A 15,082-nucleotide genomic window follows, 5' to 3' on the forward strand; every position below is an offset into this window, starting at 1 on the left:
TTCGTGGCCACTAAGAAGACCCTCCACGTGTCTAACCAAAGAAGGGTCTAATAATTATTCCATGGACATCAAGAGGACAAGAAATAGAGAGGTTCCTTTTGGTCGTCATCATGATCTTGAAGACACTGCCTCTTCTCCTTCTCATAGCCCTAATTAACGTCAGTCTCTCTCTCTCTCTCTCCAAATATATGAACGTATTTACGTATTGCTACATGCCCAAATATGATTTTAACAACCAAATGGTGATAATTTAATGGTTTTTGCCGCGTTGATCAACACAAAAGATCGAGTTTCCTATTCACAATTATGCGGTAAAAAAAAAAAATAATAAACCTTGACTTAATCGTGGAAACACTATCAGAAACACATTGTTGGAAATTTTAAGAACTATTAGTTATAGCATTATTCATTTACCTTTGAACAATTTCCTTCTTTCTTTATATTTTTGTCGTATGCTTCTTTTTTTTGTCAACACGTCGTATGCTTTTTCTAAGAACGTGACTTTAGATAATATTTCCCTCCTATTAGTAATGCACAAACTCTCATTTGCTGATTTAATTTTTGGGACATTGGATTCATAAGGTTAGACGTCAATGATAAGGGAATACTTTCTTTTTCTTTCATTCTTTTGGATTTTGACTCATGATTGAATAATACTTTAAAAAAAAAATCCAACAAATTAATGCAACAATCTGTTCCAATTCTTAAGTTCCTATTTGACGTCAATGTAACAGATTGTTGTTACTAATCATTTGAACAAATTAGTTAGGTTATTAATAATTAAATTGTTACAATCATTAACAATTTTGTGATTTTTTTCTTCCATTTATATAGGTCTATAGCATGATGAACCTATTGAACAACAAAACTAGACATGGGGCTTGTATTGCTGGTGATGACACAATTAATGTAAGAACCACATTAACAATACTAGGACTCATACCCCCATGGTGTCGCGGGGGAAGTATTTTAGAAGAAAAAAAATTAAATTTAAAATTTAAAATTATACATTATGAAATTATTTGAATGTAACAAAATAGTTTGAATACATGAACATTAAACATAAACTGTGTTATTAAAAACACAACTACCAAAATGAAAACTTATAACAAAAATATTATGTAAAATAGATGCAACTTTCTAAAGCATATTGTTTAAAGTATTATAAATATAAAATATTTTATGAAGAATTATGGTAAAGAGGTACAATTAAAAAAAATTGTTATGACAAAGTGATCCTAACTGAGAATATTGAACTAATGGTTGTAAATTTGTAATGAGTAAATGTAATTTTTATTAAATAATTATAATTAAAAATATATTTAATAATGAGTGAAACTGTATCAATGAAAAATTAAAACTAATAACAGTTAAATAAATAAAATAGTTTTAAATATTAAAATAGTTTTTAACGAAAATTTACGATTAATAGACGAAACTGTAAATTATATATTAATTTTTATTAAATTTCTGTATTACTAGAATCAATTCTAATGTTTTAGTTAGATTATAGAATAAGTGAATAACATTAATATTAGATATTACAATTCAAATTATTTAGATTCAACAGAAAACGAAAAATTTCTTTCAACGAACAATGATTTGATAGTTATAAATGAAAAGACAAATATATAGAGAGTTCAAAAGATATGACTATTTAAATAGACACACCTATTAGAATGAAAAGTGGTGATGAAAAAATATAAATAAAATATAGTGAAAAGATACAACTCTACAATGAACAAATACAACTGTTTGAGTTTTTTTTTTTAAACCATTTTTTTACAAAAAGTACTACGAAAAGTCGCAACTATTGTTCGCATTTATTCAGATTGTATTTTTATATATGAAAATATTTTTAATGAAAAGTTACGATAAATAAACGTAACTGTAAATTATATATTAAGTTGTCCTAAATTTCTCTATTGATATAATCATTTCTAAAATTTTAATTAGATTATAGAATAACGTTGAATATTAGATATATTCAATTATTTAGATTAACATAAAATGAAAAATTTATTTCAATGAATTTGTTAGTTAGTGATGAAGAGACAAATATAAAGAGAGTTCAAAAAGCATGACTATTTAAATAGACACACCTATTAAAACAAAAAGTTGTGATGAAAAAATATAAATAAAAAATAGTGAAAAGACACAACTCTACAGTGAACAAATACAACCGTTTGAATTTAAAAAAAAAACAATTTTTTTACGAAAAGGTACTACGAAAAATTGTAATTGTTGTGTTTGCACTTGATGATACCTACAAACTCATATAAATTGCTTTTAAATAGAAAACATCTTTACTATTATATTCAAAAGTCAAATCCAAAAGCTCACTTTATAATTCATCTAACTCTTGGAAAAAACTCTAGGTATTTTCATTAAATATATATATATATATATATATATAATTAACTAAAAGTTGTAAATTAGATTCATCATTCCAAAAATCTTTGTTAAATCAAGAATTGGAGGAATTTCTTTACTTTTTAAAAAATGAATGATAGAGAATAATTTGGAGAGCTGTAAAACCGTTGAGATTGAAATTTTATATTATTTTGTGTCATGACAAAAAAATGAAAACAGTTCAAATAGACAAATATATATAAATTCCAAAAGATATGAATATTCGAATAGACACAACTCTACAATGAACAGTTACAATTTTACAAAAAATACAATGATCAGTTGTAATTTTTCATAAATAACAGTTTTAATGATCCATCAAGACTTTTCATAAAATATCCAAAATATACGATTGAAAAAACACAACTGTTGGTCGCATTTATTCGGATTGTTATTATTATATAAATTTTAACTTTATATCGTTAACGTTAGAGTTGTGGCCAACGGCGGACCCACTCAGGAGGAAGGTGGGTCACCTGACCTGGGTAACTAATTAAATAGTTGGTTTTTACATGTGTTTATGTAAAATTTCAATAGCACAGATGGTAAATTTGGTACTGCTAACCTCTCCAAACCTGAGTTCAAACCCCCAATATGTCATATTAATATTTTTTTTCCTATAATTGACCTCCCTAAATTTTAATCCTGGATCCGCTACTGGTTGTGGCACTATATATATGTTATACAAATTAAACTTACACTTAGCATTTATTTATATTTTGCGTTATTATTTATTTAATACATTATCTAGCATATATCTACTATTATTATGAAAGACACAACTAAAAGGTATCTCAACAATGCTGGGGAGGATACAAAAATAATATAATTATTGCACCCATGCAGATAGGAGGAATGAAGACATAATAACAGTCTCCGTCTTCACATACCAAAACAACCGCTCAATCAGGTCAGACTTGAATCCTAATCTCACTAAGTCGAATCGAGAAGGAGCAAAAGCATGCCATCAGTTGAATTTTCGTTTTCGTAATCAAGCTCATAATAAAAAGTAAACTAAAATGTAAGTTTCATAAAAAAAAGTTTAATAATTTAATTAGGCACAAATAATTATGAAGCAAGAGTCACGTCTAATACTACAAGATTTTTTGAAGACATAGAACATATATAAAAATATAAACAAGTAGCAGCTTTTGTAGATAAAATAACCAATATTATTAGGCTATTAGCTCTCGTTTTCCGCTTCAACTTTTTTGAACTTTTTGCTTACGAAGCTCAGCGAGCATGCGGTCGAACTCAGGTGTTCTGCAATATATATCAAAAAGAAAACTCAAAAGATAACAACAAAATTTATAATAAGTTACGTTCGATTCGATAAATCAAGAACAAAATTAATTTATGTACCAGGGCGTGAAACGACCACCATCAGTTCTCAAGAAGTTGGCGTAGTTGCGCGCTTTTTCAGATTAAGGAAACAATGTTCACACCCACTAAAGTTAGGATAGCGAACAGATTCGGTTCTAGAGTTAGCCATCACAAACTCAAGCTTGAGACTTCCCAAATAACTTCCATCTCAATGAAAGCATATCTGAAAACCAAAATAAATAAAATATTCACAAATTAAAAAGAAGCTACTATATGATCTGTTTAACGGTTTGGTGAACAAGGTCATCCCTTTTCGCCATCTCTTGCCTAGGTCTCCTGGAAGAAACAACATTGCAACCATCTTGGACTCTATTTTGTTATCATCCTAACAGCTTGTCCCAAATAGTTGGTTTGAAGTGTTCTTTTGTTTTCTTGTCAACCCATGTTTTTAAAGTGTTCTATTTTTGGATTTTTTTTTTTTTTTTTGGTAAAAGGATTGTTACTTTTAGTGAAATTTAGTTAGTAGAAGAAGTTTGTCGTGTATTGGTGTAATGATCTAAATTCATTTGAAAACTTAAAATATTGCATATATATTTTTTTTTGTTACAGAACAAAAAATAGTTTATCTTAATTCTATGTAACGTAAATTAGATCATATATACAGAATAAAAAATTTAGTCCACTATTATGATCAAATCTGAAACATATGTGCTAATTAGAAACACGATCAAGTAGCCAAACATATATGTATATGTATAACGAAATTCTGGATTCGTTAAATAGAAAAGCTTCACAATTCCCGCCCAATCAATAATTTACATAACCAAATGATCTCAAAGTAATGAATATATTAGAGTATCGTTTTCAGTATATATAAAAATGCTGATTCAGTATCTCCCATTGCTTATTTTTATCTTAATAATAATAGAACAGATAGCATGCGTGGACACCCAAAGCACAAACCTCGGGAAGCTTCATATCGAGAATCTTAAAAATAGTATCCCCTCCCAGAGGATTTACAGCTGAAAAATGTCACAAACTTTATCAGTCAAATTGGAATGACAGAGCATGAGGCAGTTTGGTCTCATCGGAGATGACTGAGAGCACAATTAGTAGTAACATATCAACATATGTTAAGAGGAATAAGTCCGTCAAAAGAGACATTACGAGATACAGCACCCTACCAAAGCTAAGTGTGACTAAAACAACCAAATAACCTCAGAAGAAGAATACTTTTATCTGCTTCAAGAAATAAGTCCAAAGGATGGCAACAAAGGGAGAACAATAGTGCTAAGCAGGCCAATTAAGAAAATCCAAGGTCAAGCTGATCTATTTAGAAAGCTCTGAGGGCTACACTTCTGGTCTCGAGAGGTCATGGCCTATTGTAATGTTGAGAACAAGCCATACACAGCTTTAATTACCATATCTATTCTGCTTGAATTCCTTAAGGTCCTCGTATGACAGGCCTTGATAATCTTCAGGATACTGAACTCTAAAGCCAACCTGTGAAGGGGAACCAATGTATAGGTGACAATGTGACATAGTATGCAGAGAGCATACAATAACCCAAATAATATAGTTTCCACCAAACGATGATCAATCAAATCAAACTTTAGCCATCCAGCATTTTCCAAAAGAGCAATATTAATTTAAACACAAGTCACCCATGCATGAAATATCAATTCGTCTCTAGATTAGCAAACAAATAGAAACAGCCTGCTATGGTTCAACAAACAAGCTTCAAATATTCTTTTTCAGTAAAACTATAGAGTGGCTACCTAAACGAATTTGAGTGGTATTTGATGACTCACTCACCAAAGCGCCGTGAATATACATGACCAGTGAGACCAGATCCTCATCTATACACTGATGCAGACATATCTTGTCAACTGATAACAAAAAGTGATGCAGAGAAAAAGATGGCGTTTGTTGATGAATATCTCACCTAATTAAAGATCAAGTTGCTGGTTCTGATAGCTCAGAAAGAACACCAAAAGTGTGGCTTGAGATGAAGGGCTTATTGGAGTAATCAGTGGATTCCTGTCAAGATAAACTGAAGGAGACATGCAGGAAATGTTTTTAAGTTCATATACGTCAACAAGGTGCAAGTGTCATGCAAGAAGTGATGATGGTTTGAGAGGAATATGTACATATGTCAAACAAATCTTACATAGAACAAATCTTAAGGTACATATGTCAAACAAATCTTACATAGAACCAACAAATGAGGTGAAGGTGAAGGAACATTCAGAGAAATTGACAATCCACAGAGATTGAAACAATGATAGACAGAGAACTTAGATGTGCTTCTCTTGCTTTTTCAGATCTACACCACTTCATATTCATGTTGGCAATCCAAAGCAAGGATCAAGAGTGAGGAAACATACATTATAATAGTTCACAACATGTAACAAAGCAGAAATGAAGATGAGAGACTACTATTGCAAGTCTAACCCAAACAATTCTCAGCTACTGAAACAAAACCAGTGAATAAGAAAAAAGCAACAGCTGGAGGAGGCACAATTGGATTTAATGATCAAGAACCATTATAAACTTGCACGATTACATAACATCATACAGCTCATATTATGATCAACTGAAGCACTTACTGAATTGTGGTTACTAAGATCACAATGTAATTTGTCAAAGGCATAAACTCTCAACACAATATTGTTTCCAAACATATTAATAGCAGCAGTACTTACAAAATATGAAATTGCAAATGAAACAGATACTTCAAAAACGATTAAAAAGAACATCTAGAGACAGTTGAAACAGCAACATCTAGACAGGAGGAGGAGGAAAGCTTCCTAAAAACTTTGACGGTTCGTAGCTTTCAGTTTGTTGGGTTTATGACTTTTTTTCCACAACAGAAGCTCTAAGACCTTCCAATGCCTCCGCACTAAATATACTAGTGGCAACTAATTTTACGGTTGCATCCGCCAAAGTGGAAATTATTGCTTTGTCAAATCTCTTCAAACAATCCTCGACCATCTCTACTTCCGTCTTTGGCAAAATCTTAAGCAATTCCTTCTGGTTATGAAGAAGCTGCCACAAAAGAGAAAATGTCAACTGAATCAAATGTTTTTAAACACAGTAAAAAAAAAACCTTTGGGACTGAATTTACCTCGTCCAACTTGACTTTAGTACAGTCAAGTCGCTCTTGATTTCTTTCATTTCCCTTTTTAAAACCTCAATAGACTCCGCAACTTTTTTAAGAGAAGAAAGAATACTCTCTTTTAGTATATGAGACGAACTATCCTCGTCCTCTGTCTCTTTTGTCTCAGTCCCACCAATATTCCTTGTCTCAACAGCAGTAACTTGATGCTCGTCCTCTGTGTCTTTAGCAATTACTTCCTCTTCCTCTGTCTCTTTAGAAATGGTTGTCTCAGTCCCACCAACAGTCCTTGTCTCATTTCCATTCCCACGACCGGAACTGGGTTGACTTGAGCCACCACGTCCCTTTATTTTCTTCCCCTGACCTCGCCTGCGCTGACCTCCTCGATTTCCTATCTTCCCTTGGTCGACCTTATGCTCTTCCTGAAGAGACTTAGCAATAGCAGCTTCTTCCTCAGCAATAATAGCAGCTGCAGTAGCAGCTTGTTGCACTTCCTGAAGAGCCTTAGCAATAGCAGCTTCTTCATCAGCAATAGCAGCAGCTTGTTGGTCTTCCATTTTCCGTTGTAGAGAAGCCTCTTCGGAAACGAGACCATATGCTTCATATCCGGGTATATTTTCACGTATGTAGTCAAATAACATTCCGGTAGTCTCGGCAGATATAATAAAGCAACGCAGCATATGCTTCTCTATCTCAGAGAGAGTGTAGTAATTTGTCAAACAGACCTTAAACTCTTGACCTACATTACGGAAATTTTCATATATACCTTCCCCAGCTTCTAGAGATTCAATCCTAGACACAACAGACTGAACGAATGACTGAGCTGCCAATTTCTTCGAAGCTTGTTGCTCCTTCGAGGGTTTCTTCTTAGCCTTCGGCGCCATTGATTCGAGTTCTCGAGGTTTCTTCTAGGGTTAACAAATCTGAGAGATTGAACTAGGAGGTTTAATCGATTTGTACTGTATTTGCGATAATTTGCTTTGGAGTGATCTGATTTGTATTCTTAAAGAGTCCAATTTTAGGCCCATTTGAATTTGATGAGATTGACCCGATCGGAGATGATCCGACTCGGTCTCGGGTTCTCAGATATCGGTTCGTTGTTTGTGTCACAAGACATATTGAAAAGATTCTGATCGGAACCATTGATGATCCCAAATTGGGTTTGAGGGTTTTTCAATTTCCTTGGTTTCCACAGGGGATTCCACGGCGTTATTTTGTATTTTGATCCATGCTCTCTGGTCAAAGCTAATCTCTTCTGGCCCTGCTTCGTCACTGTTTCAGACGCTTCTTCTGCTTCGCGCCCTGAAGCCAAGTGAGTTTTTTTTTTTTTTTAATGCGCTTTTTAGTTGTTATGAGAAATGTAAGCTTAGTTCAAGGCTCGAGTTTTGATTTGTTGATTCAGCATTATGTACGAAGTAGGAGAGAGCTTTATATTCTATGGGGTTTTAGTGCTTAAGATGATGACGAAAGTTAGTTTACTGCCTGAAGTGAGAACTTTGAGTCCTCTCTTACATGGATTGGTTAAGTTTAGGCATTTTGGTTTGGCGATGGAGTTGTTTAACGATATGATCAATGTCATCAGTAATCCCTTCCAATTCTATACACGACATGACTAAAGAAGACTTGTTGATGCTGTTTCTCATTTGACTCAAACTCTCCCTCACAAAGTAGCCATTTTTGCTTCCGTCAGGTTTGAACCCATCAGACTTGGTTCTTATTATATCTTCCTATAATAAGAACCACAAAACCAACAATAATTAATACACAGAACAGAGAAGAGAGAGGATTTGAACGTTATGTGTTGCGTGAGAGAGAGAGAGAGAGAGAGAGAGATAAAGGTAGAGTTTTTATTGTTTTGGAATGTTTCAGACTTTCAGTTGTTGATTCGACCGTTAGGAAGAAAAGGAAAATTACAAAAGAGCAATTAGAGCATGATTACTGAGAGTTACTCAGTTGGTTGCTTTCTTATTTATGTCCGAAAAAAAATTAAAAAATCTAATAATATTGTCTAAAATGCGAGAATCGCTTCTCCAGGAAGGAGCGGAAGCAACCCATAAGGAACGGTACGTGTCAAATTTTGGTTGGTTGTCGGATAAATATAAATTTTTTTTTTTTTTCATTTTCTTCTCTCTCTTTCGCGACCCTTTCTCATTTCTCTCTTGAGGTTAACGGTGAATCGGCGATAGATTCACTTCAAATCCGGAAAAATCGATTAAACTCGAGGGTTTTGGTGATTGACACCGATTTGTTTACGGATCGGCTTCCAATCACAATTGTTGTCATGTCTTATTCGCTTCTGTTCTCAAGATCCTGAATTTTCTCCAAGCTTTCATCGGTGTATCGATCATAATCTACTCGATTTGGATGCTCGATCAATATAACCATCATGTTCCCCCGTTAAACCTCCTCCGTCTTAGCCTCTGGCGGCTTCATCTCTAGAAAACGAAGGTATGTTGGGTATCTTTCTCTCCGATTCTATTTGTATGTCGTCGCCTCTCATAATTAAGTCTAACATCAAAACAGGGGCGTATAGACTTAATTAGATTCAATGTCGTCGCCTCTCATAATTACATTAAAAAAAGTACTTGGGTTGGGTGTCAATGATTTATGTGAATGTGTATGTTGTGAAGTAGCTTTTGATTTGGGAATCAAGAGGTTGCTGAGCAACCAACAGTTGATAAGGACAACTTAAAACAACAGCCCTAATTAGATATTTGGTTGCTCTTTTGATGTAAATGTCGGGTTAAAACAGTTTGGTTGCTGTCATTTGCTTTTGCTCTGGTTTGTTTCACTTCAAACTCCAAAGAATGTTGTTTTGATTTTGATGAAACTGATGAAGCAGGTAGCGAGAGTAATAGTGCAACGTTGACATTTGATGGTGTTGATAAAATGGGTGAAAGGCTTGCTAATGAGGTATTTAGCCAGCATTGTTGTTTTCACTTTGATCTGCAAAGTTTATGAAATTATATTTCTCTTTGATAAAAACTGCTGGTCTTTTATTTACTTTGTCGTCGTCCTCTACGAGAAAAGTAAGCAAGGGAGACAAGAATGTTACACACTACTAGTCTTTTATTTTCTTTGTCGTCGTCTCAACAGTGGTCATTCCGGTTATAACCAGTTTCTTCCAGGTTTGTGTCTGAAATTGCAATGTCCTTGAGATGAAGTTTGGACCTCAAAAGTAGCTTGCTTAATTGATTTTTGGTTGTGTCCCTGCAGCGGTTCCTGCTCCTGTGGTCCGAAGACCAGTTACTATTTAAACAGAGGCTTGACTCTGTTGTTTACTTGTTGTACAGCTTCTGGTCCAGTGGCTATAGTTCAGAAGGTAACTGGTTCATGTGTCTCAAAGGGAAGGACTTACTACAGATACTCAACAACTGTGATTAACAAATCTTCTAGACCTCTGAAAAGTCTCAACCTTTCGATCAAGAATCTATATGGACCAATCTGGGGGCTCTCGAGATCATGCAATTCGTTCGGTCTACCCTCTTGGATGCACTCATTGCCATCCGGGAAATCCCTAGAGTTTGTCTACATTCACTCAACATCACCGGCCAATGTGGCAGAATCAAGCTACACTTTGGCTTGACCAAACAACAACTACACTCAAAGGAATCAGTGTGTATAGGTCCAAATTTTAACCAATTAAACAAGTGTAAAACACTAATAAGGTAAAATATGCCTTGAGTAACTTTTTTGGGGTTCTCTAATAATAGGTTGATTTTGCTTAAGTTCTTTTAGGGTTGCTTTACTTAATTTATGATTATTTATATAATTAATTAATGTGAGAGTAACTATAGTGGGTTACTCCACTAATGATGGTCTTAGGAGTCACGACGAGATGCACTTAGAAATGAAATGAGCTTCAGTTATTGGGCTTTTCTATCGGGTGTTATAATTCCGTAACGTAACGTAAATGGGTTTAGTACACCCGTCCATGTCGACCCAAACAAAGTTACTTCATCCGTGTACAAAATCAATTTATTTTCAGTTTTATTTTAGTAATTAATAATAACGATTTTCTATGATTACAAGTAATTTAGTTGATTACTTCTTTTTCTTTTTTTGTTGATAGATGAGAATTTTTGTGGAGAGAATAATTAAACAATAATTTGGGATTGGGAGAAAAGTTGATTTGTACGTTAATAAAATGGAATATAAGAATTTAAGCAACTAAAAGTATAGAGGTAGGCATCGAGATGACAGTGACATTTTTTTTTTAATTATGTTTGAAAATGTTGGCAAGAGAATAAAAGAAAAAGAAAATAACCAGTTATTTTTTTTAATTTACATATGAATAGTGACAATTTATAAAATTTAGTAATCAGCACTTTTGGGATCTTTTTTTATTATTTTAGCTTTCTTGTGGGTTCTACACATCTTCAATTATTATTTTAAACATACTTTTAAAATAGAGATCATATCTAACTTTAGTTTTTGTACTCATGCATTCATGTCCACTCATTTTCTTAAGAAAATAGTATATTATTTATAACTTTATATTTTCCCAAAAAGGTAATTACAGTTCAATTTCACTTATTTATTTCAAAATAGTTTTTATAATATTTTCTAGTTAAAGTATATGAAAATTAATATTAAATAATGAGATGATATATAATAATCTTAACATTTGTTTCAATTTAAAAGAAACAGTTATATTTTAGTTCTGTAACATGTTTATGTTTAATATATTGAATAGATGAAATTTTAGATGGTTTAAGTTTTTGCAAGCTAATTATTTACCAAAATATGATTCATCCAACACTATAATTTTATCCTATACCCGTTTAATATATTATTTCATGTTCACAATAAAAATTATTTACCAAAATATGATTCATCCAAAATTATCATACTGTTTTATAGTAATGATATACACATCATATGAATTTATAAAATTTTCATTATTTTGATATACATAATTTCAATATTTTTCTTTACCATATAACAAATATTAACCCATTTATATATTTAGAGAAAGAAAATTACAAATATAATTAAAGATCATGTGATAATCACTGATGTGTGGACCCCAAAGCCCATTACCTCAGACTCCGAATAGAAGAAAAAAGTTTTTCTTCTTCTTCTTCCTGTTTTCCCCCAATAACTTTTGCAAATTTACAAAAAGAACCAACAAAGACTCCATTAACGCTTTTGCCAGCCAACAACAACAAAAAAGCTCACAGCTTTCGATCTTCCAAACTCTGTAACTGTAAGTGATTTCATCCGCGTGAAGTATTACTGTAAAGAGCTTTTCTTTTTATAATGGTCTCATGAATTCAAAGAGGAGGTCATATAGATATAGCTTTCATCAATCTACTTACTTTTTTTCTTCTTCTTCACAGCCGAAACAGTTGAATTTTTTAGACTAATATGACCCACCTTTTCTTTTAGTGGTCCGCCATTGAAGTGACTGTGCTAAACCCTAATCTTATCTTTCTTTCTTTCTTTCCGCCGACCGACCCCCTCAGAAATTTCCAATCTTTTTTTCAACTTACTAACAGTTTTTGCATTTAAAACTCTCTTTGAAAATTGTCTTTCTTGGTTTGTTTCTTTAACTTCCTTTTTTATGTAAACCCACCCACATGCTTCTTGTTCCTTTCAACCATCTTCTTACACGACTACGACTTGTCCTTTTTAAACCCCTCTCTTTTGTTTTGTTTTATGTTTCTTCTCTTTGTGTGTGCTGTTTAGAGAAATCAGCTGCCTTCTCTTCTTAATTTGGTTTTAAAAGTTGCGGATCAAAGCTTGGTTTTGGACTTAGGCAAGTTTTCTTTACTCTTTTTGTTGTCTGTGTTGATTGTGAGCTGTGTGGCAGAAGTTTTGAGTTTCTTTTTTAATGATTGGATCAAGCTAAAGATATGTTGAAGCTTTCAGTTTAGGTTACGCGTTGTTGTCATTAAGGACCAAAGTCGATCGAGCTAAAGATATGTTAGAGTTTGAATTTAAAGATTTGTTGTACCAAAACATGACTCTAGTTAGACTGCTTTCGAATTTTTTCTTTACTGTTGAATGTGTTATATCTGTGGTGTGAGAATGAGATTAGCTTGTGAATTGTTGTCTGAGCCTTGATCTGTGGATTTTGGCTCTGTTGATTTGTTAATTTTATTTTGTGTTGGAATCTCCGGGAGGAGAGTTCGTTTCATTGTTCTTGAGATTCCCTTTAATTAGCTCTGCTCTGCTTAGTTTAGGCTTATACCCTAAAAGAGAACTCTTCCAAGTTCTCTACTCTGATTTTGACATCAAACTGTCATTTTGGTTGGTGTTTGATTTTTTCTGTTTGTGGTTCTTTTCCAGGATATTTTCTGTTGCCAAAACATTTCTCTTAAATATGGTTTTCAAAAACTTTAAAATCTACATTGTTTGAGTTTTAATTATAGAGTAGCCCTTTGCATGCTAAAGATATATTAAAACACCATGACATGGGGAATAAATTGCTCAGCTTGGTGTTGTACTTATCAAGGACTTTTTAGAGTCATGACTCTTCTGAATGTGCAAGTTGCCAACAATGGACTCCGTTTACATGTACTGATACTAATAGGCCTTCAATTTTTGCAGGATTATTTGTTAGCTTCTGCAATGGACTCCCCGCAATCTGTTGTTTCACCATTCAAGATTGGTGATTCAGAGAATGAGAACTCAAATTCTGTGCAGAGCTCTGGAAACAAATCGAATGGCATAAATTCCAATGGGAAAGATTCTAAAAGTTGTGGCCGGGAAGACCTTGTTGGTACTCTTGAGGTTTATGTCCATCAGGCAAGGGATATCCATAACATTTGTATATATCACAAGCAAGACGTTTATGCCAAGCTTTGCCTTACAAATGATCCTGAAAAGTCTGTCTCGACCAAAATCATCAATGGTGGTGGGAGAAATCCGGTTTTTGATGACAATGTTAAGCTTGATGTCAGGGTTCTGGACACTTCCCTCAAATGTGAGATTTACATGATGAGCAGGGTGAAAAATTATCTTGAAGACCAGCTGCTTGGTTTTACTTTGGTTCCTATGTCGGAACTGCTCTTCAAGAATGGGAAACTTGAGAAAGAGTTCTCTCTTTCTTCCACTGATTTGTACCATTCGCCAGCTGGTTTTGTTCAATTGTCACTCTCCTACAATGGATCCTACCCTGACGTGATGGCTATTCCCTCTATGCCTTCGTCTGTTTCTGTTGATGAAACTACCAAGGATCCAGAAGGGTCTGAATCAGTTCCAGGTGAGTTGGATAAGATAGAGTTTCCAGATCCTAATGTCGCGAACGAAAATGAGAAGATGGTTTCCGAGTATTTTGGGATCTCCTGTTCCACTATTGACTCAGAAACTTCTGACAGCTTGGTTACTTCCGATGCTGAGAATCATGTGACCAATTCTGTCACTTCTGAACTGAAGCAAGATTCACCTGAGAGCAGCAATGCAACAAATGGAGCTGCTTCTCCTCACGCTTCAGCTCACTCCGCCACAGAAACACCAAACCATGAACATCTCTCTGTCGTGAATTCCAAAGCGAGTTCCCAGGAGTCAGGGAGCGAGGCTTCAGGTGAGACATCCGAGGAGAAGACTGTGAAATCCGTCCTCACTCTGAAAGTTGAGCCGGAGTCAAAGGTGGTACAGCAGGATATCGTCGACATGTACATGAAAAGCATGCAACAGTTTACTGATTCACTGGCTAAGATGAAGCTGCCTCTGGACATTGATAGCCCAACAAAATCAGAGAATTCAAGCTCTGATTCTCAGAAGCTGCCAACACCAAAGAGTAACAACGGATCTCGTGTGTTCTATGGGAGCAGGCCCTTCTTCTGAGCATCTGTTTTACCAAGTTCAGACGAAGACCACAGGTCACCCTCAGACTTTTCTAATGAAGAAAGACTAATCCTAATGATGTAATTTTATAATGTACCATTTGATGTTATATCTCTCATCTGGTCAGCTTGATGCTTTAGTTGATGTGAGTTGTTATTATGTATCACTAGCCTTTACTCTTTTAGAACTATGTCCACATAATATGAACTTCTGCTTCCTAATCATGTTTGTATTCTATGAGTTTCTGATTTTACATCCACAAGAATCTTTAAAGCATAGTGATCAATGCTAAGATTGCTTAATTATTCGCACAATCATCATATGGTGTGATTGTCACTCTCTGGACCCATTTGCTCTTTGTGACCATCAAAGAGGCGGTCCCTTAGGTGGGGAGAGAGAGGCAAAGGATCCAATGATTCAGCTTTCTGAAAAAAT

The 15,082-nt window shown here is 34.1% G+C and overlaps 2 protein-coding genes and 1 long non-coding RNA gene across 4 annotated transcripts; 2 read left to right on the forward strand and 1 right to left on the reverse strand.

Moving 5' to 3' along the window:
* Positions 1 to 6,405: 6,405 nt before the first annotated feature.
* Positions 6,406 to 7,794, reverse strand: LOC147949165 (uncharacterized). The gene is made up of 2 exons (XM_087477948.1): positions 6,863 to 7,794; positions 6,406 to 6,783 (listed from the first exon to the last, which is right to left on the reverse strand). The coding sequence occupies exons 1-2, from the start codon at positions 7,735 to 7,737 to the stop codon at positions 6,732 to 6,734; spliced, it is 927 nt and encodes a 308-aa protein (XP_087334074.1). The 5' UTR covers positions 7,738 to 7,794; the 3' UTR covers positions 6,406 to 6,731.
* Positions 7,795 to 8,981: 1,187 nt separating this feature from the next.
* On the forward strand, positions 8,982 to 10,581 carry LOC147949166 (uncharacterized). Its single transcript, XR_015582400.1, has 4 exons — positions 8,982 to 9,301; positions 9,696 to 9,766; positions 9,884 to 9,981; positions 10,070 to 10,581. It is a non-coding gene; the product is annotated as an uncharacterized LOC147949166 (long non-coding RNA).
* A 1,286-nt stretch (positions 10,582 to 11,867) lies between these two features.
* Positions 11,868 to 14,868, forward strand: LOC104731926 (uncharacterized). 2 transcript variants are annotated; one of them, XM_010451439.3, is made up of 2 exons: positions 11,868 to 12,062; positions 13,409 to 14,868. In XM_010451439.3, exon 2 carries the CDS (start codon positions 13,430 to 13,432, stop codon positions 14,645 to 14,647), a length of 1,218 nt encoding a protein of 405 aa, XP_010449741.2. In that variant the 5' UTR covers positions 11,868 to 12,062; positions 13,409 to 13,429; the 3' UTR covers positions 14,648 to 14,868. The 2 variants fall into 2 exon arrangements, with proteins under 2 accessions (XP_010449741.2, XP_010449747.2); XM_010451445.3 differs by having other exon boundaries at positions 12,001 to 12,614.
* The last annotated feature ends 214 nt before the right edge of the window (positions 14,869 to 15,082 follow it).

The sequence above is a fragment of the Camelina sativa genome, chromosome 2 (genome assembly GCF_030686135.1).
Source record: "Camelina sativa cultivar CO46 ecotype springtype chromosome 2, ASM3068613v1".
NCBI lineage: Eukaryota > Viridiplantae > Streptophyta > Magnoliopsida > Brassicales > Brassicaceae > Camelina > Camelina sativa.

Bases quoted from the DNA above. Each gene is read 5' to 3' on its own strand.
- LOC104731926 (XM_010451439.3), top strand. From the start codon at position 13,430: ATGGACTCCCCGCAATCTGTTGTTTCACCATTCAAGATTGGTGATTCA.
- LOC147949165 (XM_087477948.1), bottom strand. From the start codon at position 7,737: ATGGCGCCGAAGGCTAAGAAGAAACCCTCGAAGGAGCAACAAGCTTCG. The intron at 6,784-6,862 runs GTAAATTCAGTC...CTTTTGTGGCAG, and splicing joins CTAAAGTCAAGTTGGACGAG to CTTCTTCATAACCAGAAGGA.